This window comes from Rattus norvegicus, chromosome 20, assembly GCF_021556685.1.
Source record: "Rattus norvegicus strain SHRSP/BbbUtx chromosome 20, alternate assembly SHRSP_T2T, whole genome shotgun sequence".
NCBI lineage: Eukaryota > Metazoa > Chordata > Mammalia > Rodentia > Muridae > Rattus > Rattus norvegicus.
Genome location: NC_141553.1, coordinates 6365351 through 6388782, shown reverse-complemented (window position 1 = coordinate 6388782; position 23432 = coordinate 6365351). Strand labels below are relative to the sequence as shown.

At 52.9% G+C, this 23432-nt stretch overlaps 1 protein-coding gene across 14 annotated transcripts; it reads left to right on the top strand.

Annotated features, from left to right (window-relative positions):
• The first annotated feature begins 4485 nt into the window (after nt 1–4485).
• On the top strand, nt 4486–18844 carry LOC120098859 (uncharacterized). Of its 14 annotated transcripts, none has more exons than XR_015645604.1 (5): nt 4486–4581; nt 5299–5359; nt 7642–7807; nt 14004–14106; nt 16219–18844. XR_015645604.1 is itself a non-coding variant. In XM_087598678.1 (5 exons), the coding sequence occupies exons 1-5, from the start codon at nt 4879–4881 to the stop codon at nt 16278–16280; spliced, it is 405 nt and encodes a 134-aa protein (XP_087454804.1). In that variant the 5' UTR covers nt 4486–4878; the 3' UTR covers nt 16281–18844. The 14 variants fall into 14 exon arrangements, 4 of the variants coding, with proteins under 4 accessions (XP_087454804.1, XP_087454802.1, XP_087454803.1 ...); XR_015645606.1 differs by having other exon boundaries at nt 16172–18844; XR_015645601.1 differs by having other exon boundaries at nt 5284–5359.
• Nucleotides 18845–23432: the final 4588 nt, after the last annotated feature.

Sequence of the window (23432 nt, the reverse complement as noted above, 5' to 3'; positions counted from 1 at the left end):
ATGGTAAGTTTCAGGTCAGCCAGTGATATGTACAAACTCCTACCTGCTGGTTCCCTCCCCAACTAACTGGTCTAAACGGTCCGAGTGTTCATTCGTGAGGTCTGCCCAAGGTCGAGCACAGCAGTCAGTGTCTGCTATCCATTGGTATTTGGTACTGGGGCATCTAAGATCAAATACTTTCCCTTTGGCCAAGGAAATTGTAGAGTCCATACGGTGGGACAGACTGACAGACAGAGGGCAGGTAAGATACCAAGACCCCCTCCTACCCAGGGCATCTGTAGAACCCTTGAGAGTCCCCTCGCAGCCTTAGCCCGAGCCAGTAGTTTAAGGTCTGTTAGCCTTACCTACTTCCCACCAGCCCCCGGGGGCCTTGAGAGTGCTAACAGGAATTGGGATTCTAATTCGAGGCTCTGCGCTGGGCCTGTCACAGCTCTGTTGCTTTAGACGCCTTCCTCTTCCATGTGGCTCTAGGGTTACAGGTGAGTCTCACAGGTCTCTCTCTCTCTCTCTCTCTCTCTCTCTCTCTCAAAGACTTATTTATAATTTATTTATGTATACAGCATTCTGTCTGCATGTATGCCTGCAGGCCAGAAGAGGGCATCAGATCCCATTACAGATGGTTGTGAGCCACCATGTGGTTGCTGGGATTGGAACTCAGGACTTCTGGGAGAGCAGTCGGTGCTCTAACCGCTGAGCCATCTCTGCAGCCCAGTCTCACAAGGTCTTCACCTTGTTTCCTTCTGTCTGCTCCTTAACACCTGGCTCTGAGAACAGATGAGATGACACAAGCCCTTCATCCCAGCACTTGGTCTGCAGAGGCAGGCAGATCTCAGTGAGTTTCTGTCCCAAAGCCCGGACTACAGAGTGAAACCTGGTCTCAAAACAAAATTCCCCGCCAGATGTGGGACCGGCAGAGGTGGTCTTATCCTGGGAAGCAGACGGACCCAACTGGCGGATGCTGTCAAGCCTGAGCTTCAGAACAGCTGTCCATCATGCCTGTGGTGGGAGAGAGCTCTTTACTTGAGCCCTCTGCCTCTGAGAGAGGCACCAGCCAACTATTGAATTCAAAACTGATGTATTTCTTAGACTGGGCACCCCAGGCCACCCCGAATCTTCGCTGTGAACCCTTCTCAGGGTTGAGAAAATAGTCCTGGTCTCTGTTTGGGGAAGGCCTGGAGGGGTTCTCCGTCGGGTTGTAGAAGCATGGGGTTGGCAAGGCAAACCAGAGGAAAGTGTTAGGAAGTGAGCAGGACAGTGGTGGAGGGACCAGCAGGTCTTGCGGGGCAGTGAGGACACTCCAAGACATTTGTCACACCTCCCAGGCTGTTTTCTGCCTCTTCAACCCCAGCAGACCAGACACCAGGCCCAAGGCAACCTTAACTGTGAGGGTGAGCCGATGGAGGTAGGTGGAGAGGGAATAAGGGAGAGGAGATGGCTCCTGGAAGGAGACGGAGGTAGGGCTGAAGCTGTGCAGTCTGTTGGCTCGGAGTCTGGCTCGGAGGGGGCCGCAGAGGGCCCTGTCTTCCCGTCATCAGGGTCTCAGTCACTCCTATGCTTTCCAGACCTGTCTCCACCCCATGGCTCACGGTGACTTCCAGGACCCAGTCTCCCTTGAGACTGGCTCAGGCAGCCTCTTTCCATTCTCCTTCCTAGGGACCTGACCACAGCACCACAGGTCGGCGACTTGCCAAGACCAAATCTCCTGGAAGTGGGCAGTGGGCTCTGGGCGGGGGTTAACCCACACCGGCTTATCCCCTGCAGGCCCACAGCATCTGGCGGGGGTCTCTAGGGATAGATTAGTGAACAGAGAGCCCAGAGTCTTTCTTGCCCACCCTGGCCAGCCACTCCAGTTCTTGTGGGCAGTGCTGGGCAGAGCGGCTGACAGCCAGGTTTCTGGGTCACCATCCAGGGTGCCCTGCCAGTTCCCAGGCCTGGGTGAGGAGCATGTGCGCTCTGTCTCTGGAGCTCATGCCCCTCCGCTGCCTTTGTCCTTGTCCTTTGGGGCGTGTTCCCATCCCCCACCTCCAGTCTGGCAGTGCCTCAGCCCCTGAGCTCAGGGGCCCCCAGGGAGGGGCTAGGTGCTGACCATCTGAGAGTCCCTTGGGTTGGTGGGACTGATGTAAAAAAGACTCGAAGCCCCTACCAACAGCAACCTCTCTTGGCATGAGCCCGCCCCTTCACCCTGTTCCTGGATCTGCCCACTCTTCAGATGGGCCCCTCTCCCAGAGGGTTTGCTACAGGAAGGTAGAACAGAAAAGGAACGTATTTCCACAGAGACTGGATTGGGTTGCCCACCTGATGTCCCCACTCGAACAATGTCTGTCTGAAAAGGGTGGCCTCCCCTGGAAATGTACCCCCTCCCCAAGACCTCAGCAGCCACACAGTCAGGCTGAGACCCAAGAGTTACAGATATCTAGCAAAAGACGGGTAAAGGATCCAGGGGCCAAGGTGGGGTGGAGGTTGGAGCATCTTAGGCCGTCCTTGGTGTGGGTGTCTCAGGGTCTCAGGCAGCTAGGGAGGTGGGATAGATCTCCTGGGGGACCCTGTTGCTTTGGGAACCCCCAACCACTTGGAGAAGAAAATGGCCCAGCAATGGTCAGGTCAGCGCTGATGACTCTAGGGATGGCAGCAATTCTGTGATCCTGTCCCCATCACCTCGATCAATACACAGTGTCAGCCTCTGCACCCCCGCCAGCCCTGTGAGCCATTATTTCACTGGAAAAGGGAGCTGCTCTGGGTGTGTAGCCGCCATGACAGTAGGTTCTGGTTCAGTTCTCTCCTCCTGCCACGGGAGTTACAAGGATCAAACTTGGGTTGTCAGGGTTGTTGACAAATGCCTTCACCGGCTAAGGTATCCTCTCCTGCTGTGTGAGGCAATTCCGGGCATTAAAAATTTTGGTGTGGGGGTTGGGGATTTAGCTCAGTGGTAGAGTGCTTGCCTAGGAAGCGCAAGGCCCTGGGTTCTGTCCCCAGCTCCGAAAAAAAGAACCAAAAAAAAAAAAAATTTTTTTTTTTTTGGTGTGACTACTAGAATGTTTAGATGTGGACACACACACACACACACACACACACACACACATACTCCTAGCATTTAGGAAACTGAGGCAGGAGGATTGTGGCAAGTTTGAGGCCAGCCAGGATTACATAGTGACACCTTGTCTCAAAATAAAATAAAATAAAATAAAATAAAATAATCTGAAAGCAATAAGCAGGCTCCAGTTTTTTTTGTTTGTTTGTTTTGTTTTGTTTTGTTTGTTTGTTTTTTCGGATCTGGGGGCCAAACCCAGGGCCTTGCGCTTGCTAGGCAAGCGCTCTACCACTGAGCTAAATCCCCAACCCCTTGCAGGCTCCAGTCTTAACCCCAACCCACCTGATTCTTTTTTTTTTTTTTTTTTAGATTTATTTATTTATTATATATAAGTACACTGTAGCTGTCTTCAGACACACCAGAAGAGGGCATCGGATCTCTTTACAGATGGTTGTGAGCCACCATGTGGTTGCTGGGAATTGAACTCATGACCTCTGGAAGAGCAGTCGGGTGCTCTTAACCGCTGAGCCATCTCTCCAGCCCTACCCACCTGATTCTTAACAAGGCCAACCTGGTCTACACAGTGAGATCCGGGGCAGCCAGGGCTACACAGTGAGACCCTGTTTCCAAAAGGAACCCACAAACATTGTGTCCTAGGGACATCCTAGCAGGCAAAAAATACACACATAAAATAAGCAAGTCTCTTAGAAAACAAACTCAGTTCAAAACGAGTCTGAATCTCGACTGTACGGTAGCTGGCCTAGATAACACTGTATTTATGGCTGGTTGGTGCTCTCGCCGAGCCCAGAATGCCAGCTCATAGTGTTGTTGTTTGAGACAGTGCCTCAGTAGGTATTGAAGACCAGGCTGGCCTTGAACTCACAGCACCTGCTTGCCTCTGCCTTCTAAGTGTGGAAAACCCCCTTGTACCAGAACATTTTCTCTTGTTAAGGCAGGAGTAAATATACTACACTCACTGTCTTAGCACAGGTTCTGAAAAGCTGCTAGTAGGTGATCAGAATTTCCACCATCGAAGGGAAAGGCTCATTTGGTGACAACCCCGGGGGAAGCAGGGTGAGGAATTTTAACTGCCTGCCCGGGCCCCTGGGCACACCTGACACAAAGAGCTTGTAAGGTGGCCTGGAAGACTGCCAAGGGCCCTTCTTATACTGCCACCCTGTGGGCAGGCGTCCGCCGGGGCCCGGGCTGTGTCCTCGGGAAGCTGGGGTGACTGAACCGGCGCTCCAAGTGCCTGGGGGCCTCTGGAGCTGTAGGCTGGGTGCCCGTGGCCCAGGCTCACCCAAGGTCAGTGTGTCAAAGGGACATGGAACACACTTTCTCTTTCCCCGTGATTCCATCACGCTGCGAAAGCCCCTTCCGCAGGGACTTCCCTCCCAGCCTGACTCAGGCTGCCTCACGCCCAGTGACTCAGGCAGGCGCCCGGCCAGCCCAGCCCCACATCCTGCACTACCCAGGCCAGGCGGCTGGAGCCAGGGATCGCGGCTGCTGGCAGGAGCCTCACCGATCCCCGGCGAGGACCCCCCACAGCTAAAGTAAGACTAGCTTTGGGCATGGTGGTGCGGGCCTGTGATCCCAGTGTTCTGCAGGACCAAGAGTTCAAGGTTGTCCTAGGCTCTATGTCAAGGTCAAGGCTGGCCGGCCAGCGCTGCACTGGAGCCCATCTCAAAGGGTGAAAATACAAAACTGTTATAAAAGCCTTGGCTGGGTGTGAAGGCACCGACCTGAAATTCCAGCTCTCGGAAGACCGGGCTAAGAGGATCCCCGAAAGTTCAAGGCCAGCCTGCTGTACGTTATGGGTTCTAAGGCAGCCAGGGAACATAAAGGAACACATGAAAATTAAAGGTGGGGGTTGGGGATTTAGCTCAGTGGTAGAGCACTTGCCTAGGAAGAGCAAGGCCCTGGGTTCGGTCCCCAGCTCCGAAAAAAAAAAAAGAAAGAAAAAAGAAAAATAAAGGTGATACAGAGATTGAACTCCGGGGGGGAGGGGGATCCCAAAGGGAATTTGTTATACCAGACAAGAAGTCAGAGCACAAGGCCAGGAGTGAGGCCAGCATTCGGGGAAGGACTCAGGCAAGCATCCCCGGGAATCTGGGAGGTGAGCTGGGCGCAGAGCTGGCCAGACTTAGCCTGTTTCCTGCCTCCTGCTGACTCCGGGGCCTCCCCAGGGAGACTGGTAAGAACCCCAGCAGAGAACCTTGCTTTCTCCCAGCTGATTTCCCAACTCTGTCTTTGAGTCTCAGTCTTGTCAGCTGTAGAATGGACGGAGCCCTGGCGAAGAGAGACAGCCACAGGACGGTACCTGCAGCTCTGGTGAGTAGCCTGGCTGCTGCCTCATTCTTCCGTGAGGGTCGCTCCAGAACCTAGCACGGTTGTCTTTTCAACAGGAGGAACTTGGCAACATCCCCTGACTCTGCGGTTGCAGTGCCTCACCCCACCCCCAATGACCCTGCTCACCCTGCCAGCACCCCTGCAAATAGCCCTTCTTTTCAGAAAGGCCCTGGGACCCTACCAGGCCCTGACCACCTTGGGTAGTTTGGACCCTTGGTGGTGATGTAGTTCTCCTGTCTATCCGTCCCTTCCCCTGGGTGAGGCCTCCCAAGGTCTTTGAATCTACATAGCCAGCCTGGGAGGCAGGTGTGGGAATGTCCGCTGGAGATCAGAAAGAGGAGGGGCCTGAACTGAGGGAGGAGTATCTCCAAGCTGGTGCAGGTCAGGAGGAGGCAGTCAGGGCCCCGAGCAGAGCAACAGACAGATGAGGCACAGAGAGGGGCTGTAACTTTCTCAAGACCACGCAGGAAAGTGGGACCCCCTACCTACCTGGTTCTAAATCAATCGACCTGAACTTTTCCTGGAAATGGGTGTGCGTGGCTCCCTGCCGAGAGGCTAGCTTAGCAGGAAGCCAGCTTCCAACCCAAGTAGCTCAAGCAGGTCTCCAAGCAGCAGGGGGGGTGGGGAGCGATGGGGGGAAAAGCAATGGATATGTGTACAGAACTGGGGAAGCCCAAGCCTGGAGCGCCCCAGGTTTCCAGGCCCTTTGTCGGGCAGGATTAGGGAAGGGAGGGTCGGGGACTTGAATCCCAGGATCTGAAGTTTGTCCCGCCACCACCATCATGGTCAAATCAAGGAGAATGGACCACAGAGAGAGCGGCTGAGATGAACTGTGAGGAATGTTTCATAAGGGCCAGACAGATTCGGAGCCTAGAGTCACGGGTAGCCACAGGCCTGCGATCCGGGGACAGCCTGTGAGGGTGATAAAAGCTACAGAGCAGGGCTGCTTAGGACAACACTTCATTTCGTAACCTAGACTGGCCTTGAGTTTATGGCGGTTTTCTGGCCTCAGCCTCCCAAGGGGTAGGTAGCATTTCATTCATGAGCCTGCATACTTGGCTTCTCTTGTTATTTATTTCTTTACTTGTTTAATCGTCTTTAAGAAAGAGTCTCATGTAGTCCAGGCTGGCCCAGACTTGTAGCCCAGGCTGGCCCAGACTTGCATATTAGCCAAAGATGGCCTTGAACTCCTGAACCTCCTGCCTCCACATCCTGCAGCTGGGATCAAAGGCCTGTACCTCACCCAGTTTTATGTAGCACTGGGGACTGAATGCCAGTCAAGTGCTGTACCCACTCAGCCCCAGCCCCAGCCCCAGCCCCAGCCCCAGCCCCAGCCCCAGCCCCAGCCCTGGCTTCTACTACTCATAATGGCTCCAAAAAGAGAGAAGGAATGAGTCCTTGGGTGTAACAAAATGTCTGTTTCAGGCAGGCAGGATGGAGATGGGACTGGGCAGTGCTCTCTGAGGTCTCTTGGATGGCCCTGCTCTGGGTGGCCTGCCTCTGTCACAGTTGCTTGTCACTCACCTTAGGTGCTTGTGGCTCCAAATCTCATCCAGAAGTCAGTGGTGATCCAGGGCGAGGCGCTCACCCTATGCCACTCTAGCCTCGTCTTTCGTGTTTGTTTGGTTTTGGAGACAGGTTTCTCTGTGTAGCCCCGGGCGGGCTATCCTGGAACTGGCTCTGTAGACCAGGCTGGCCTCCTCGAACTCCGATCTGCCTGCCTCCTCTGCTTCTCGAGCACCAAGTGTTGGGATTGAAGGTGTCCTTCCCCCTCCTTCTCTCCCCCTCCCTCCCTCCCTTCCCTCCCTCCCTTCCTTCCTTTTTCTTTCCTTGTTTGTTTATTTTTTGAGACAAGGTTTCTCTGTGTAGCCCAGGCTGCCCTGGAACTTTGCAGACCAGGCTGGCTTCGAATTCAGAGATCCACCTGCCTCTGCCTCCTTCCCAAGTTCTGGGATCAAAGGTGTGCGCCACCACCGGCTCAGTCTTGGCGTTCCAAACTGCGTTATTTTATTCCACTGATTAAACCAGGGTGAGAAGAATGAGGCCCGTTACTGGGCAACTGTGCGGCAGAGGCTGCCTCTGCCCCACGTGCCAGCCTCCCTCCTCTGAGCACTAACTCTCTTGTATTTTTAGCTGAGCACATGGCACATTTTGGCCCTCAAAATAGATTGTTTCCTTGCTTTTCCTCGCTAGATATGGTCAGTTAGAAACAAGCAAGATGCTTCCGAGAGAAAGAAACATTTCCTGCGGTTTTTCCTCTCTAGTGGCCGGAATGGGGACCTGGGGCTGGAGCAGAGTCATCTACTTCAAACTGAGACAACGTTCGGGAAGAACTCATCACTGAGAGAGCAAGGGCCTGAGTTCCTCGCCCTGCTGCACGCCAGGGTTATGTCGGCTCTGGCTGCCTGTATCTTGTTAGACATGAGAGAGGTAACTTCCCTCAGGTGGGATCCACTTGGTCTTCCTGCCGTCATTCAGGGGGAGAGAGGGGGGTGGGAAGCGTGATCGAGCCATCATGGAGGCTCAAGTCTCAGTACTTAAGAAGGAGAGACTTGAAGAAGGTCTGGGGCATTGTGGGAAGTAGGGTTAAAGGGCATTGCTTGAGTTCCCAGTGCCGGGGCACCTTCCTGAGACTGCCCAGATTGGCCTGGTGTCCAGCAGAGAGGTAAGCTGTCATTCTGTGGTTGGGTGTCCTCACGAGGTGACCTTTGTCCTCCAGAGTGAGGGTTCCCAGATGCCAAGCAAGGGAGGTGCATGGCTGGCTGCTGGGACCTCAGGAATCCGGGTACCATTGGACCGCAGCATCTGGTGGGATCCATGGGAGGTGGAAGGAACAAGGAGCCAGCAGGGCGAGGCGGCATCCCATGGAAGGTGTTGCCTGACAGTCATAGATGCCCCATGTACGGATAGGCAGTGCACGGAGAGCCTTGGCTGGATGCCCAGCGCCTGACCCCTTACTAGAGGGAGACAGACCCAGTTCCGGGGTCAGGGCAGGGACAGAGTGGCTGGGTAGTTAGCTCTATAAGTAGCCTGTGAACTGCCCCAGCTGGGACAGTGTGAGGATCAGGTGACAGCCCACAGCAGGCTGGGCTCTGTCAGTCTGGGTCATACACATGACTTGTGCTGTGATTGGCAGGTGACACGTATTGCACGCACTCACACAGCACCCCTCACCCCTGGACCCTGTCGCAGCTCAGTCAAGCTTAGAGGCCTTTTCCCCCACTTGGAGCTCCTGGGCTGGGGACTGGGGGTGTCTGTGCCCTGCAGCCTTGGTGGCAAACTTCTGATACTTGACATACATGCCTGTGTCAGGATTGCCCGGATTAACCCTGCTTCTAGTAACCAAGGGTTGTTGCTACCCAGGCTTGACTCACAGCACATGGACGCACGCAGCCAGGAGAAGGTTCTACACAGGTGAATTGCCTTCTTGGAGATGAGGGGCAGGCAGGGAACAGTCATCCAGCCAAGCACACTGGGTTTGTGCTGCTCTAGGACGCTGCTCAAGAAGAAGGGAGGAGGTTGTGGTCTCCTCTCCATGTCCCTCCTGTCTCTGTGGTACACACGCACACAGTCGGGCACACGTGTATTTTGTGGTGCTGGGAATGGAACGTAGGGCCTGAATCTTGCCGGACCAGCAAAGTGACCGCTAAGCTACACCTGCCAGTCACGAACACATCCTAGGACTGCAATGGTCAGAATGTAAACTTGATTGGGAGAGGGTAATCTAAGCATTGAGGAATAAAGAAATACCCCTCTTAATACAAATACCCTTATATCCAGTGCTCAAGACGCTGGATCCTCCCTAGCTGTCGGGACCAGCATATGGTGTCCCTGCCTGCAGAGGTGAACTGTCACCAGAGCCAGAGCATGAGGTGTCCGATTGTCAAGAAGCCTCTCCTTTTGCAGCCTTGCCTGTTAAGGTCCAGACCCTCTGTGAGCAAGCCCTAGACCTTCCTCTGGGTGTCTTCCATGCATGCGCCCCTCAAGCCTTCACCTAGGAAGGTGAGGCCTAGAGCTGAACGCCTTTTAGTGCCACACACCGTGCCTCCTTGGCTTCTCCACGGCACCCAGGTCAGGAGCCTTACGGACACAGAGCTCAGAGTTACAAAGGGCTGGAGTGGCCTGGACTCCTTATGTCTGGGAGGGAGGGAGGGAGGGCCACAGTGTCCCTTAACAAGGCTCAGGCTGCCTGGGGTAATGTCCTCAGGCAAAAGACTTCAGTCACAGGCAATGCACGCTCCTCGGTAACGAGGCCAGAGGTGAGACCCCCTCCAGTCCCGAAGAATCAAGTAGTCCCACATTCTGGAGAACCAAGGTTGTTTTTGAGCTTCATCTCTGTCATGGATAAGGGAACCAGCCGTGTTTTCCTGAAGGTCCCAAGATGGCTGTCAAAGATGGCCGCTAACCACCAAATGTGATGTCTAAACATGACAGCTTGGAGTGCAAGAAGGAAATAGAATTTTCCTAGAAGCAGCCAACAGTTGGTCCTGTGTTATCATCCCCAGACTCCACTGTTCTGGCCATGATTCAATCCGAAGCTCGCACAGGCAGAGGAAGCGCTCAATCCCTGAGCGATGCCCCTAGCCATGGTCCCACGCATCATAGTTACCTTTTCCTGCCCATTCACAAGCAGTCCCACCCTGTGAACCCTGTGAGCAGGGCCCTGTCTACCCTTGCTGAAGATTCTTTTCAGGGAGGCTGTGGAGCCAGCAGCAGCCTGGGAACATGGCGTTTCCTTCCAGGTCAGACGGATGGTCTTAGGACTTATAAAAAGTTCAGATTCCCTAATATCTGGGTGCCTTTCCTTCAATCCTATGACTGTGCCTCACTGCAAAGGAGGCTGGGAAATGTAGTCTAAAATTCCTGTCTCTGTGTAATGGGATGGGGGGTTGGGGGGGGCCTTTGGCACAATGCCGCCCCTCCCCCAGTTAGCTCAGAGGTCTACTAGGAGATGTGGAGGTCTGCCATGGATCAGGATGTAACCCACAACCCTTGCTCTGGTGACATTCTTCCTGCCGTGCTGGCGGAGTGGACCTAATCTGTGAAACTGTTAGCAAGCCCGAATTAAATGCTTCCTCTTTTGAGTCACCCTGCTCCCTCTCCACGGCAATAGAACGATGACTAAGAAAACACGCTTCTCTCTTTTAGGAAAACTCTTTTGTGTAACTGGGCACAGTGCCCTCTAAGAAAGATGTGCCTGTAGCCGGGCGGGGCCAGGTAGCCAAGTGGCTGACTGGACCCTGGGCAGGAGCAGGGGAAGAAACTGTCTGATGCAGGTGTGAGCCACCATGTGGTTGCCGGGATTTGAACTCAGGACCTCTGGAAGAGCAGTCAGTGCTCTAACCACTGAGCCATCTCTCCAGCCCCCAAAATACTCTTTTTTTTTTTTTTTCTTTTCTTCGGAGCTGGGGACTGAACCCAGGGCCTTGCGCTTACTAGGCAAGCGCTCTTCCACTGAGCCAAATCCCCAACCCCCAAAATACATTTCTTAAGCTCTCTTCCTCTACACACCCATTTGAATAACGCTCATGGTATCAGTGATAATGGCCACTAATAATTCGGTAATTAATTAAAAGATGGGTTTCAGACATGTTACCCTCATAGTAAGAATATAAACAGGAGGGGTTGGGGATTTAGCTCAGTGGTAGAGCGCTTGCCTAGCAAGCACAAGGCCCTGGGTTCGGTCCCCAGCTCCGAAAAAAAGAAAAAAAAAAAAAAAGAATATAAACAGGAGGCCATGCCCCTGGCCATGGGAGGCTGAGGTGGGAAGACAGGTTGAGCCTGAAGCTAGAGGTAGACTCATCTCAAAGAGCGCAGGGAAACCTATAAACCACACAGGAGAAGGCGCGCTCCCGCTAGCTTACCCGAATGGTAGGTGTTCTTTTATGTCCCAGGCTCTGGGATCCAATGATGGCTTCTGTAATCAGCTGTCCTCATTTGCATCTTCCTTCCTTCTTTCCTTCGTGCCTTCCTTCCTTTTGCCTTTTTTCTTTTTTGAGATGGTGTCTCTGAGTAGCCCCGGCTGTTCCAGAACTCACTCTGTAGCCCAGGCTGGCCTCGAGCTGAGAGATCGCCTGCCTCGGCCTCCCAAGTGCTGGGATTAAAGTACACAGGTTAGAGCCCCCTACTCATTCCCTGCACAAGCTGGGAAACTCCATCTGCCCTCCCACCTCTCCCCTTCCCCCCTTCCCCCCTTCCCCCCTTCCCCCCTTCCCCTCTCCCCACACCGGCCCCATCCCTGCCTGCACAGAGAGACCTCCCCATTCATGTACAGAAAACTCCCGGGCTAACATCGCACCTCATCTCCCCATTTCCGGTTTCCGGCGACCCACCCAAGAGTGCGGGTGGAATGGCTGAGAGTCTGACCACGTGTGGACACCGTCCCACCTTCTAGCTGACAATCACGCTCCTCGCCTAAGCTCTATAAACCCCCCTTACCTTACCGTGTGACTTCGCTGACCTCCACCTGTGAGATCAGTGAACCCACCCGAGAGCTGCCTGCTACTAAACCTGCCTTTATCTACTTTTAATCTGGTCTAACCTGGCCTGTGTCTGCATCACGGAGGGAGAGAAAATGCCCATCCACCACGCCCACCATTTTGTGTTCTAGAGTGTTGGCAGTTTTGAATTTCCTCATGATCCTGTAGGTTAAGAGTAATCTTACCGGTCTGGTCTCGGCCATCGCTGGTTTGTGGGGTGCTGGGATCTAACCGGGGGTTTGCTGCACACTGGGCAAACGCTCTGCCACCTGAGTCGTATCCCTGTCCCACGATATTCAGTTTGTGCTTATTATTATTATTATTATTATTATTATTATTATTATTATTTTGGTTCTTTTTTTCGGAGCTGGGGACCGAACCCAGGGCCTTGCGCTTCCTAGGTAAGCACTCTACCACTGAGCTAAATCCCCAGCCCCAGTTTGTGCTTATTTTGTCCCAGGGTCTCTAACTTTTTTCTATGTAGCTCAGGCTGGTCTCAAACTCACGGGTCATCCTCCTGCTTCACCCAGCCGAGACTGCCGGCTGAACTACGAACCCCAGCTGGTCAGAGGACACTGAATTTTTGTTTGAAGGCGTTTTTTCTCTTGCCCTGATGGCTCAGTTGAAAAAAAAAAAAAAACAAAAAAACAAACAAAAAAAAAAAAAAAAAGAAAACAAATCAAAAGGGCTGAGTGCCGACCCTCGGAGGACGGTACTGGACAAGAGGGCCTCAGTACACGCGGCTCCCCAGCAAGCTGAGCCAGTTCTCCGTCCCCAGTGCCTGCCAGTCCCCACCTCAGCAGTAAGCCCACACCTCTCCGACTCGCGTCCTGGCAGGGTGTAGTGTTCATTAAAGGGCACGTCATAAAAGTGTATTAATTTGAAACGGACATGTGCGCTACTGAAAGCCGACATCAAGGACCAGTGGCTGAGGTTCCAAGTCCTGGGAGAGGGTCGGGGAGGGAGGCAGTTTGGGCTAATGAAGAGCAGGCTGCCTTCTTCCGGTTGGGTTTTGAGATGAGGCTCGGTCGGGGGACTGGCCTCGACTGTTCCTGGGCAAACCTGTGTCAAAACCAAACCAAACCAAACTAAACCAAAACGACAACAACAACAACATCACCCTAGAAAAAAAACCCAAAAAACAAAAAATCAATAAGAAAGACAAAAACTGCTGTGTTTGCGTTTGTAAGTGCAAAGTCTATGTGTGCACACGCCCAAGTACCTGAAGGGCTTAGAAGATGTCAGCTCCTAGGGGGATGTGAACCCCTGAACTGGAGCCACCTGGTGTGGGTGCTAGGAACTGAACCCAGGTCCTCTGCAGGAGCAATAAGGACTCTTTTTTTTTTTTTTTTTTTTTTTTAAGATTTATTTATTTGGGCTGGAGAGATGGCTCAGCGGTTAGAGCACTGACTGCTCTTCCAGAGGTCCTGAGTTCAATTCCCAGCAACCACATGGTGGCTCACAACCATCTGTAATGGGATGCTCTCTTCTGAAGTGTCTGAAGAGAACTACAGTATACTAATATATAAATAAAATAAATAAATCTTTAAAAAAAAGATTTATTTATTTTAGTTATATGAGTACACTATAGCTGTTTTTTTTTTCAGACACACCAGAAGAGGGTATCAGATTCCATTACAGATGGTTGTGAGCCACCATGTGGTTGCTGGGATTTGAACTCAGGACCTCTGGAAGAGCAGTCAGTGCTCTAACCGCTGAGCCACCCCTCCAGCTCCAAGAGCACTTGTTCTTGAGGAGGACCCAGGTTCAAGTCCCAGCACCTACATGGGTGCAACAACCTGTACCTCCAGGTCCCGGACATCTGACACCTCTGACCAGGCACCGGGCATGACATGGTACACAGTCATACGTGTGGGTAAACATCTATGCACATAACAATTCGAAAAAAAAAATTTAAATATTACATTTACTTCTGTGCCTGTGTCATGACACACGGGTGGTGGTCAGAGGGCAAATGGCAGGAGTCGGTTCTCTCCGTCCACCGTGAGGGGTCCGTCTGGGGAGGAGGAAGCTGAGTGGTTTGTCCCAGGTCACATAGCCAGGACTTTCAGAGTCGTCTGTGGCCCACAGTTGTGGCCATCCCACGTCCTTGCCCTTTGGGTACCTAACTCCATTTTCCTCCTCAGGAAGAGACTGTAGAGTGGCGGGGAGACCCGAGGGTCAAAGGTGGACTTGAGACGAAAGCGAAGGCACCGACGGACTTGGGTTTCTTCTACAGACGGACAGCAGGTAACAAGTATCCATTAGGGGTTATCCCCGGAAAGACCTGCCAGTGTCTTCTGGGACCCTTGTCTATGTCCCAGCCTGTCCCTTACAGTCTGGAGGAGCTGGGTCTCAGAGGGGAGGGGTGCACAGGAACCCTGTGGCTCACCCCCACCCTCCCAGCCTCTTTTACGGTGCCCTCCTGAGTCTGTTAGAATCAGGCTCCGATGCTGCTGGCTTTGGTCCCAGCAAGGAGCGCCATCGCCACCTCGTGGTCATGGTTGGCCTTGCAGTGCCTGCTCTGCAAGCGCGATTCCAGGCTGTGTTGGGGATGGACTGGATTTACTTGGTGGTGAGGAAGAACGGAGATAATGAGGTCTGTTCTGTTGCTATGTATTGCAGTGTTAAATTCTGTACCCCAAGGCCTAGGCCTGAGTGAATCCTCACATTTACCAGCGTTTGCTGCACAAACCTTGTTCCTTAGTTTAAAGCTATTGGCTAAGCAGAAATGGCTACAGCCAATTTCTGGAGGGACTAGAGGTAGGTGGGTTCTGAGTTACCTCGTTGGAGGTGAGGAGGAGAAGAGGAAGAATGGGGAAGAGGAGGGGGCAAAGGGGCCATGAGAGATATACATGAGCAACTCGGCCAGGAGAAACAGCAAGCAGTTGGGGTGCACCATTGGGGAGGTAGCTAGGCCAGGAATTAGTGGATAAGGGGTTAGCCCCCAGTCATTGTCAAAGCCAAATAAAATAACCATTAGAGTCTCATTTATTTGCGAAGCTAGCTGAGGATACGTTTAGATTGGTCATAAACACAGAGAGGCATAGGGAGGGAGGTGTGGTGATCAGTGAGGCCCCTTCTGGGGTCACAGGCCCTTCAGGCATTCAAGTACACCCATTACAGCTTATAGGGGAAAGCAACTCCTGCAGACAGGAAAGGCCGGTGAACAAGGGGGTGTTAGGGGGCAGCCTTCCCGAAGGTCTCTGGCCTGCCGCAGTCTGCCTGCAACCAGCAACTCAGCGTTGAGAAGGGGGCAGGCTCCTGGGCAGCCCCTGCAGTCTGGTAAGGGAGGCGAGGGCCATCCCATATAAAGGACCCAGAGCAGGAGTCAGACCCTCTTCCTGGGTTTCCCTTCTTTTTAAAATCGATGGGTGTTTTGTCTGCATGGTTGTCTGATGCCCGCAGAGAGCAGAAGAGGTCATCAGATCCTGGAACTGGAGTTACGAATGGTTGTGAGCCACCATGTGGGCGCTGGGAATCAAACCAGGGTCCTCTGGAAGAGCAGCCAGTGCTCTAACCACTGAGCCATCTCCCCAGCCCTGACCTTTGCATCTTGTCGTGTATACGATGAAGTGATGGTGTAAAGATTTTAGTGTGTGTGTATGTGTGCATTGGCTCACACACATAGTTTGTACAAACACATATACAGTTTGATTTTTGACTAGAGTCTCCAGACTGTAGTTATTTCTTCTCCTGTGTACTCCATGAGTACTTGGACTAGGATACAGTCATGCACTACCATACCCAGATCTCCCCACCCCCCTCATACACATATACTACATATGGTATATATGGTGTGTATATGTGTATGGTATATATGTGACATGTCAAATATTAAAATGTTTGAGACAGGGTGTAGTCTTATATTTTTCTCAACCCTGTTTTTAATGATGGTTCTTAAACACTTTAACCTCCCTTCTAGCCCACCGCCCACCACAGGTAGTGGAAAAGAAAGGTTATTAGGATATGGGGGAAGTAGACCTGTTTAGAAATGGTTCTTCGGAGCAAATCCCATCTGTGTTGTCAGGAAATCAGCAGATCAGTTCACAGGTCAGCAGCGGCAGCTCGATCCACTCACAAACAGCTCACGTATACACCAGCGGTCCAGTTCAGTAGTGTCGGGGTAGCAGACACGACCCAGCAGAGACAGCCAGGCCTCAGCTGAATTGGCAAGAGTCAGCAGCAGGAAGCAGGAGAAATTCTTTGTCCTGACTTTCTCAGTAGTGAAGATCAGGGAAGATGTAAGACCAAAGCTAGACATGCCAGCAAGCCCCCGTCACTGACCACTGGATCCCATTTATACTCCCTGCAGACATCACGTGTCCTTCACGGGTCTTGCTTCCCACATGTCTGTTTCAGCCGACATTACTCTGCCTATCGTCCCAAGCCTGCAGAAGCGGCGAGAAGCTGCCAGAACATGACTGGAAGTTTTTTGGTGCTTTCTCTCTACGGAGTCACAACCAACGGAGCTCAGCTGTAAGGCGGACCAATAACAAGTGTGTTATTAGTGAGGAATCCTTCATCACGAGTCCTTACACGTTGCTTTAGCAGAACATCCTTTCGACTGTGTCTGCTTCAGTGAAACACTCCTTCACACGTTTGCCCCAGTAAAACACCATCCGCCACAACTGACTTTCCGAAGAAACCCTAAGTTTCCACTTCAACAGGGTCTCACCGTGTAGCCTTGGCTGGTTTGGAACTTGCGTTGTTGACCAGGCTGACCTTGAACTCACAGAAACCCTGCCTCCCTCTGCCTCCCCAGTGCTGTCTTAAAGGCGTGAGCCACCACATCTGGCTATATTAAGCAAATACAAGTGTAGCATTATGTTTTTCTGTCCTGGGCTAAGGATGCAGCTTAGCTAGCAGAACACTTGCCTAGACAGCATGAACTCTGGCTTCAGTCAGCACCCAGCACTCTGTAAACAGAGAGGTGCTGGCCTGTGACCCCAGAACTTGGGAGGTGGAGGCAGGAGAATCAGAAGTTTAAGGTTATCCTGGGCTACCTAGTGGTTTGGAGGCCAGCCTGGGCTACCTGAGACCTGTCGGAAAAAGACAAGAAGTGAAGAAAGACCTTTCTTGATGTCTAAGGCAGACCAACCAGTGGGCTGCGAGGATCTGCTCAACAGGCCCGGGGAAGCTGAGGACTTAATCCCTTGACCCAGTGCCATGGGAGTGCCTCGGAGGTGTGCCTTCTCATGAAGGGCTTTGTCATGGCGCCACTGATGGTGCCAGCCCCAACCTGCCTGTCAGAGCTGAACTGGTTGACGAGCAACTTCAACAGTTGACTTAGTGTTTGTGATCCCAGTGCTGAACTGGCAAGAACCGGCTTTAATGAAGTAAGTTATGTCAGATGGGGAGCCCAGGTCTCATGCCCTTTGTGGAAGCTTTGGACACAACTGAGCTGCATGTTCTTTGAGCAAGAGCTCCTCTGGGCCTCAGTTTCCCTTTCTGTAAGATGGGCACGATAAGAGATCTCCTCTGGTGCCACAGCATGGGCGTTCAGTGACCTGCTGTGGGGACAGCGAAGGTGTACGGCCAGCGTCTCGAGGGTTGTTGGATGAGGCCTCTCTGGGGTGTGCCTCAGGTCCTGGGTGTAGGTGTCTGGCCCACAGAGAGGGCTTTGTCGCTGCCTGCCTCTGGGACACTGGGATCTGGTGACTCACATCCAGGGCGGTGATGGGGATCCAGGAGCTGCTGCTGTTGGTGCTTTTGATATCCCCGGCGCCCTAGTCCCTCGCTGCCCATGGACAGGAGCGAGAAAATCTGTGGGGCACCATAGCAGCTCCCCTCCCCCACCCGGCCACTTCCATTCTGGAGCTGAAGCACAGAGGAGAAGGTGGGTGGGGCGGGGCAGCAGATGACTGCTGTGGGAAGACCCACATCAGGATCTCCCCAGGGTACCTGAGACAGGAGTGCCAGGCCCTCTTCCTCCTCTCCACCCCCCAAGTGTGGACTCAGGGCTGACACAGGCCAGGTGTCTATTGGGTAGCTCTCTGTGTGTGTGTGTGTGTGTGTGTGTGTGTGTGTGTGTGTGTGTGTGGACACCGCTGGAGCTAAAGCTGGCACTTCTGGGACAAAGGAACTTTTGTGTATGTGACAATGGCCAGGACGGGGCAGCTTCCCTGAGGCATTTCCAGAACATTCTCTCTCTCTCTCTCTCTCTCTCTCTCTCTCTCTCTCTCTCTGTGTGTGTGTGTGTGTGTGTGTGTGTCTGTCTGTCTGTCTGTATGCCATGTGGGTGTGAAGTGAATGTCCTAGGAGGCCAGAAGGGCACCTTGGATCCCCTGGAGCTGACGTCACAGGAGGCAAACTGACATGGGCGTTAGGAGCCAAATCTTGGCCCCCAGCAAGACCTGAGCCTTTCTCCAACATCATGGGTGTTCTGTCCCAGGTGCCCCTCCAGGGGGCACAGTGAATGACCCTAGGGCGAAGGGTCAGCCTTCTGTCCTTGCCCGACATGTCCTGGGTCCTGCAGAACTGGGAGTTCAGGTCATGCCTTGACCCCCTCTCCAGCTGTGACTCAGGGCAGTGCCACTCAGCAAGCCCTACTGTGGGTGCTGAACTGGAGGGACGCCATTAAATAGAACTGGCTGGGCTTGGACCGACGCCAGGCCGCCCCACATTCTCCTCTGGAGGGGTCAGGAGCCAGGTTCAGTTGCCAGCTTCAGGCTTTGGTGACTTAGAGTCTGGAGGCCAGGGCAGGGCAGGTCCCCCAAGTGGCTGAGGGCACGGGATCAAAGGCCGCAGAATGGCCCTGGAGAGAGTTAAGCTGGGACCGGGCCCAAGTCACCTTCTGGCCAGGATCCCCCACAGGCTCTGGCCACAGCCTTGTGGCAGCAGACCGATCACGTGAAACTGCCTACAGCCGTTCCTCCGGGCTCTCTGGTTTGGGTTACTTGTCTGTTTTCTTTCTCCTGTAGGCCAGGTGGCTTCCAACTCACAGACATCTGCTCACCTGTGCTGAGATTAAAGGTGTGGCACCAGGCCTGGCTCTCTTGTTTTCCAGGGGTTCAGCCTCTGGTTTGCAGAGTGGGTGTGGGTGGCCTCTTCCCCAGGAACTGACTGCCTCCTTTGGGGAGACCCCAACCCTTGCCCCATCATGGTAGGGGAAACCTGACTGGGACAGGACTGTAAGGGGCCCTCTCCTTTTCCCTTCTTCCTGTCCTCTCTTCCCTCCTTCACAAAGGAAGGTAAAGCCGGTGGTGGTGGTGGTGGTGTTGGTGGTGTTGGTGGTGGTGGTGGTGGTGGTGGTGGTGGTGGTGGTGGTGGTGGTGGTGGTGGTGGTGGTGGTGATGGTGGAGGAGGAGGAGGAGTACTGTGGGGGGGCGGGGCGGAGTTGGTGGGGTGGGGAGGGCCATGACCCAAAGGGCAGCGGGAGCGCCCTCTGCTGGCGAGTGGAGGACAGGACCTTGTAAAAAACTCGCACCCTGGGGTTGGGGATTTAGCTCAGTGGTAGAGCGCTTGCCTAGCGAGCTCAAGGCCCTGGGTTCGGTCCCCAGCTCCGAAAAAAAACCAAAAAACAAAAAACAAAAAACCTCGCACTCTGTGGGCAGTTCCACAGTGGGCGCAGAGCTGTTGTATTTACCAAGGAAGGAGCGAACGGTTCCAGTCCTCATGGGGAAGGATGTCATAGCTGCCTGTGTTCATGTGACCTGTCCAAGCCACCTCCTACTTCAACACTCTTATACCTAGGGACTCAGCTGGCAGCACAGATGTGGCTGGAACAGTGAGGCTGGAGTCAGACAAGGGGCGCCGAAGTCCAGCTCCGACACATCCAGCCGTTTCTTTAGCCATTCACTGAGCTGCTCCCATGTGACTGGGCCAGCGAACAGTATGATTTAAAGAACACCCGGTGGCCCCTGCACGTTGCCTGGGGCAGATGCCCCATCTTCAAGTGGCAGCCTCCGTATATTCTTTGGGTCAATATCCCTTCTCTTCCTTTCCTTGCCTAAGACTCTTGGAGGCCTGAGCCTGTCAATCATCTAGGCTGACCAATCACAGTCTTCCCTGGGAGTTTGCACTCTGCCCAGAGGTAGATGGAGATGCATGGCTGGGGCTCCTCACCCTTGAAGTTTCAGCGGTGGCAGCTACTGGAAGGAGGGTGTAGCAAACACTGTGGGGGTGTGCGGACATACATGGACACACACACACACACACACACACACACACACACACACACACACTTTAACTTCTTTGAATTATGTGTAAACAATAATACCTCATCCCTGAGTCCTTTAGCAGATTCTCCTGAGAACACAGCTGCTTCTTTTCAAAACCACCATGTGGCTCCAGTCCTCAACGGGCCAATGATATTTCAATCCTATGGCCTCGCTGGTGGCTCTGGCAGGGTCTCTCACGGCTGCAGGCAGGTGGCTGAGGGCTTTCTGTCTCATGTGTTTGCCTCTTTCACACACCATGGCTGACTGCGATCTGGGGCAATAGCTGGCCTCTGGCCAGAGCATATTTGAGTCACTCACCCTGTGGCTGGGGGTTTCTCTCAGCCTGCAGCTGCTTTCCAAGAAGCAGGAAGGGGAAGTGTCAGTTCATCAGGCCTGGCCCCTAGCACTGGCGTGGAGACACTCTGTCCATACACAAAACTGTCACAGAGCCCAGATTCAGGGACCCACTCAATCAGCTGGACGGCCAATCAGAGCTTCCCCGGGAGTCAAGGTGACTTGAGAGATGCTTGCCATATTCTCTATACATTGTTTTTTTTTAATCTTTTTAGATTTATTTTATTTTATTTATATGAGTACACTGTATACCAGAAGAGGGATCAGATCCCATTACACATGGTTGTGAGCCACCATGTGGTTGTTGGAATTGAATTCAGGACCTCTGGGAGAGCAGTCAGTGCTCTTAACCACTGAGCCACCTCTCCAGCCCTCTCTATAAATTTATTACACAAACATATCATCATCAACATCTCATGTGCAGGGTATGCATTCATGCATCCCTTGGGGGAAACAACAGGCATATTTCTCTATCACTTTCTGCCTCATTTTTCCTGTTGTTTGAGACAGGGCTTCTTCATGTAGCCCTGGCTGTCCTGGAACTGACTCTGTAGACCGGGCTGGCCTCAGACTCAGAGGTCCGTCCGTCTGTCTCCTAAGTGTTAGGAATAACAGCTTTGTGCTTTATTCTTTATTTAAAGATTTATTTAAGTACACCGTAGCTGTCTTCAGACACACCAGAAGAGGGAATCCGATCCCATTACAGATGGTTGTGAGCCACTATGTGGTTGCTGGGATTTGAACTCAGGTCCTCTGGAAGAGCAGCCAGTGCTCTTAACCACGGAGCCACCTCTCCAGCCCTTGTGTGCTGCATCCTTAACACAGAATCTCTCACTGAACTGGGAACTGTTTTCCCAGCTGGGGTAGTATCCAGCAAACTGCAGTGAGCCACCCCATGCCTGTCACCAGCACTGGAATCCTGCTACCTTTCAGCTGTCTCCTCAGCCATATTGCTGAAAAGGTCGTTCATCCTGAAAGGTGTTTCAGTATTGTCCCTATGACTATTCGGGATCCAGCCTTGGGCTGGAGGGGGGCGCGGGGGGGCTCCGTGATCAAGAGTGACTTCTACGGCTGGCACAGTAGAAGGTGCCACATACCTTTAAACCCATCACTTGCAAGAGGCAGGCAGATCTCTGAGTCTGGGCTCATCCTGCTCTACATAGCGAGAAGCCATTCAAAAAGAGGGTGGCCGGAGTGGAAACTTAGGGGTTTCTTTGGAAAGTCAGTTGTGTCGGATGGCATTTTGCTGGGGCAAAACACATGAAGGGACGTTTCACCGAAGCAGCAAGCACGTGAAAGGACACGTGATGAAGGATTCTTTGCTAATGACACACATGTATCGATCTACCTTACACTGCATAGTTGAGCTCCATCAGTCAGGACTCTATAGAGAGAAATACACCAAAAGTCTTCTGGGGGTGTGCTGCAGTCTCTTGCCGTTTCTTCGGAGTGGGCGGATTGGTCGAGTGATGTCAGCTGACACAGACCTGTGGAGTTTTCCCAAGACTTGTGCTGAGGCAAGACCAGTGGAGGGTGTATAAAAAGGACTCAATGGAGTGACAGAGGCTCGCCTTGGGTTTGCCTGCAGAGCTGGCTGTGCAATGCTTGTTAGTCTTGAGTCTTTGCTGATCTTCCCCATGCTGAGAGAGGCATAGCAGAGAACTTCTCCTGGCGTCCCCTTGGTCCCTCCTGCTGACTTGTGATGATTTGCCTGAGGCCTGGCTGTCTCTGCTAGGTCATGCCACCGCTGCTGCTATCCCGACATAACTGAACTGGACTGCTAGTGTGTCCGTGCAGTGATTGTGAGTGTATCGAGCTGCAGCTGCTGACCTATGAACTGAACTGCTGGTTTCCAGACAACACAGATGGGATTTGCTTTGTTCAGAGATTTGCTCTGAAGAACAATTTCTAAGCAAGTCCATTTCCTCGTATCCTTTCTTTCCCACTACCTCTGATAGGTGGTGGGCTAGAAAGGAGGTTAAAGTGTTTAAGAACCATCATTTAAAAATGCTTGGAAAAAATTAAAGTTTCAGGCGGTGGTGCTGAAGAGGTGGCTAAGTGGTTAGCGCACAGAGTGCTGTTGCACAGGACCTGGGTTCAATACCAGGCTCCCATGTGATGGCTTAAGACAGCCTGTATGTAACTCCAGTTCCAGGGAATCCAACACCAATCTTCTGGCTTCCAAGGGCACCTGGCTTGCATTTACTACACAGACAGACGTGCACACGAAACACCTACACACATTAAAACATGAAACTCAAGAGGGCTGGGGATGTGGCTTAACGGCCACGTGCCCGTGACACCTGCAAAGACTCAGGCTTGACCCCAGCAGCACACACAGAGAGCTGTCTTCTGCTCGAAGTCCGCATTTACTTGTCTGGTTACTGGGACAAAATACTCAGGGCTGCAGAGACACTCAGCTGCTAGGCCTGGCTCACTCACAACCAAGACAGAAGGTTCAGACAGAGGCAACTTCAGGGAAGAAGGGCTTGCTTGGCTCACAGTTGAAGGGGGTCATTCCACAGGGGCAGGAGGGCGGTGGCAGCAACGTGAGGCTCACACTGTAACTACAGTGAGGAGGCAGAGTCATGTGACCAGGACCTCCCAAGGGATGGCACCTCCTAATCTAACCTAATCTAGATGGTCCCTCACAGGCACACCCACAGGTTCGTCTCCTAGGTGATTCTGGATGTTGGCAAACTGATGTTAATATTAACCCTCATGAAGCCACATCTGGAACAGTGGCCTGAGGGGGACGCAGGCCAGGTCTGAGTGCTGCGTTCACTCCTTTACCTGAGAAGAATTCTCCTCACGTGAGATGTGACCACACGGTAAGCCCTGACTTGTCTGTTCTGCCCTGAGGTAGGCTGAGAGGACGGCTCCCTGATACTCCAGGTGTCCGCCTCAGTCAGACACAGAAGTACGGCCCTGATGTGGGAGGTGAGGACACGCTGAGACCTGGAACCCAGGGGCTCCCATCTTTGTTCTGTCTCCCCCTCTTTCTCCTCAGCTAGGCTCCCACTCTGTTACCCACGTTGTTCTCCAGCTCCTGGGCCTCAG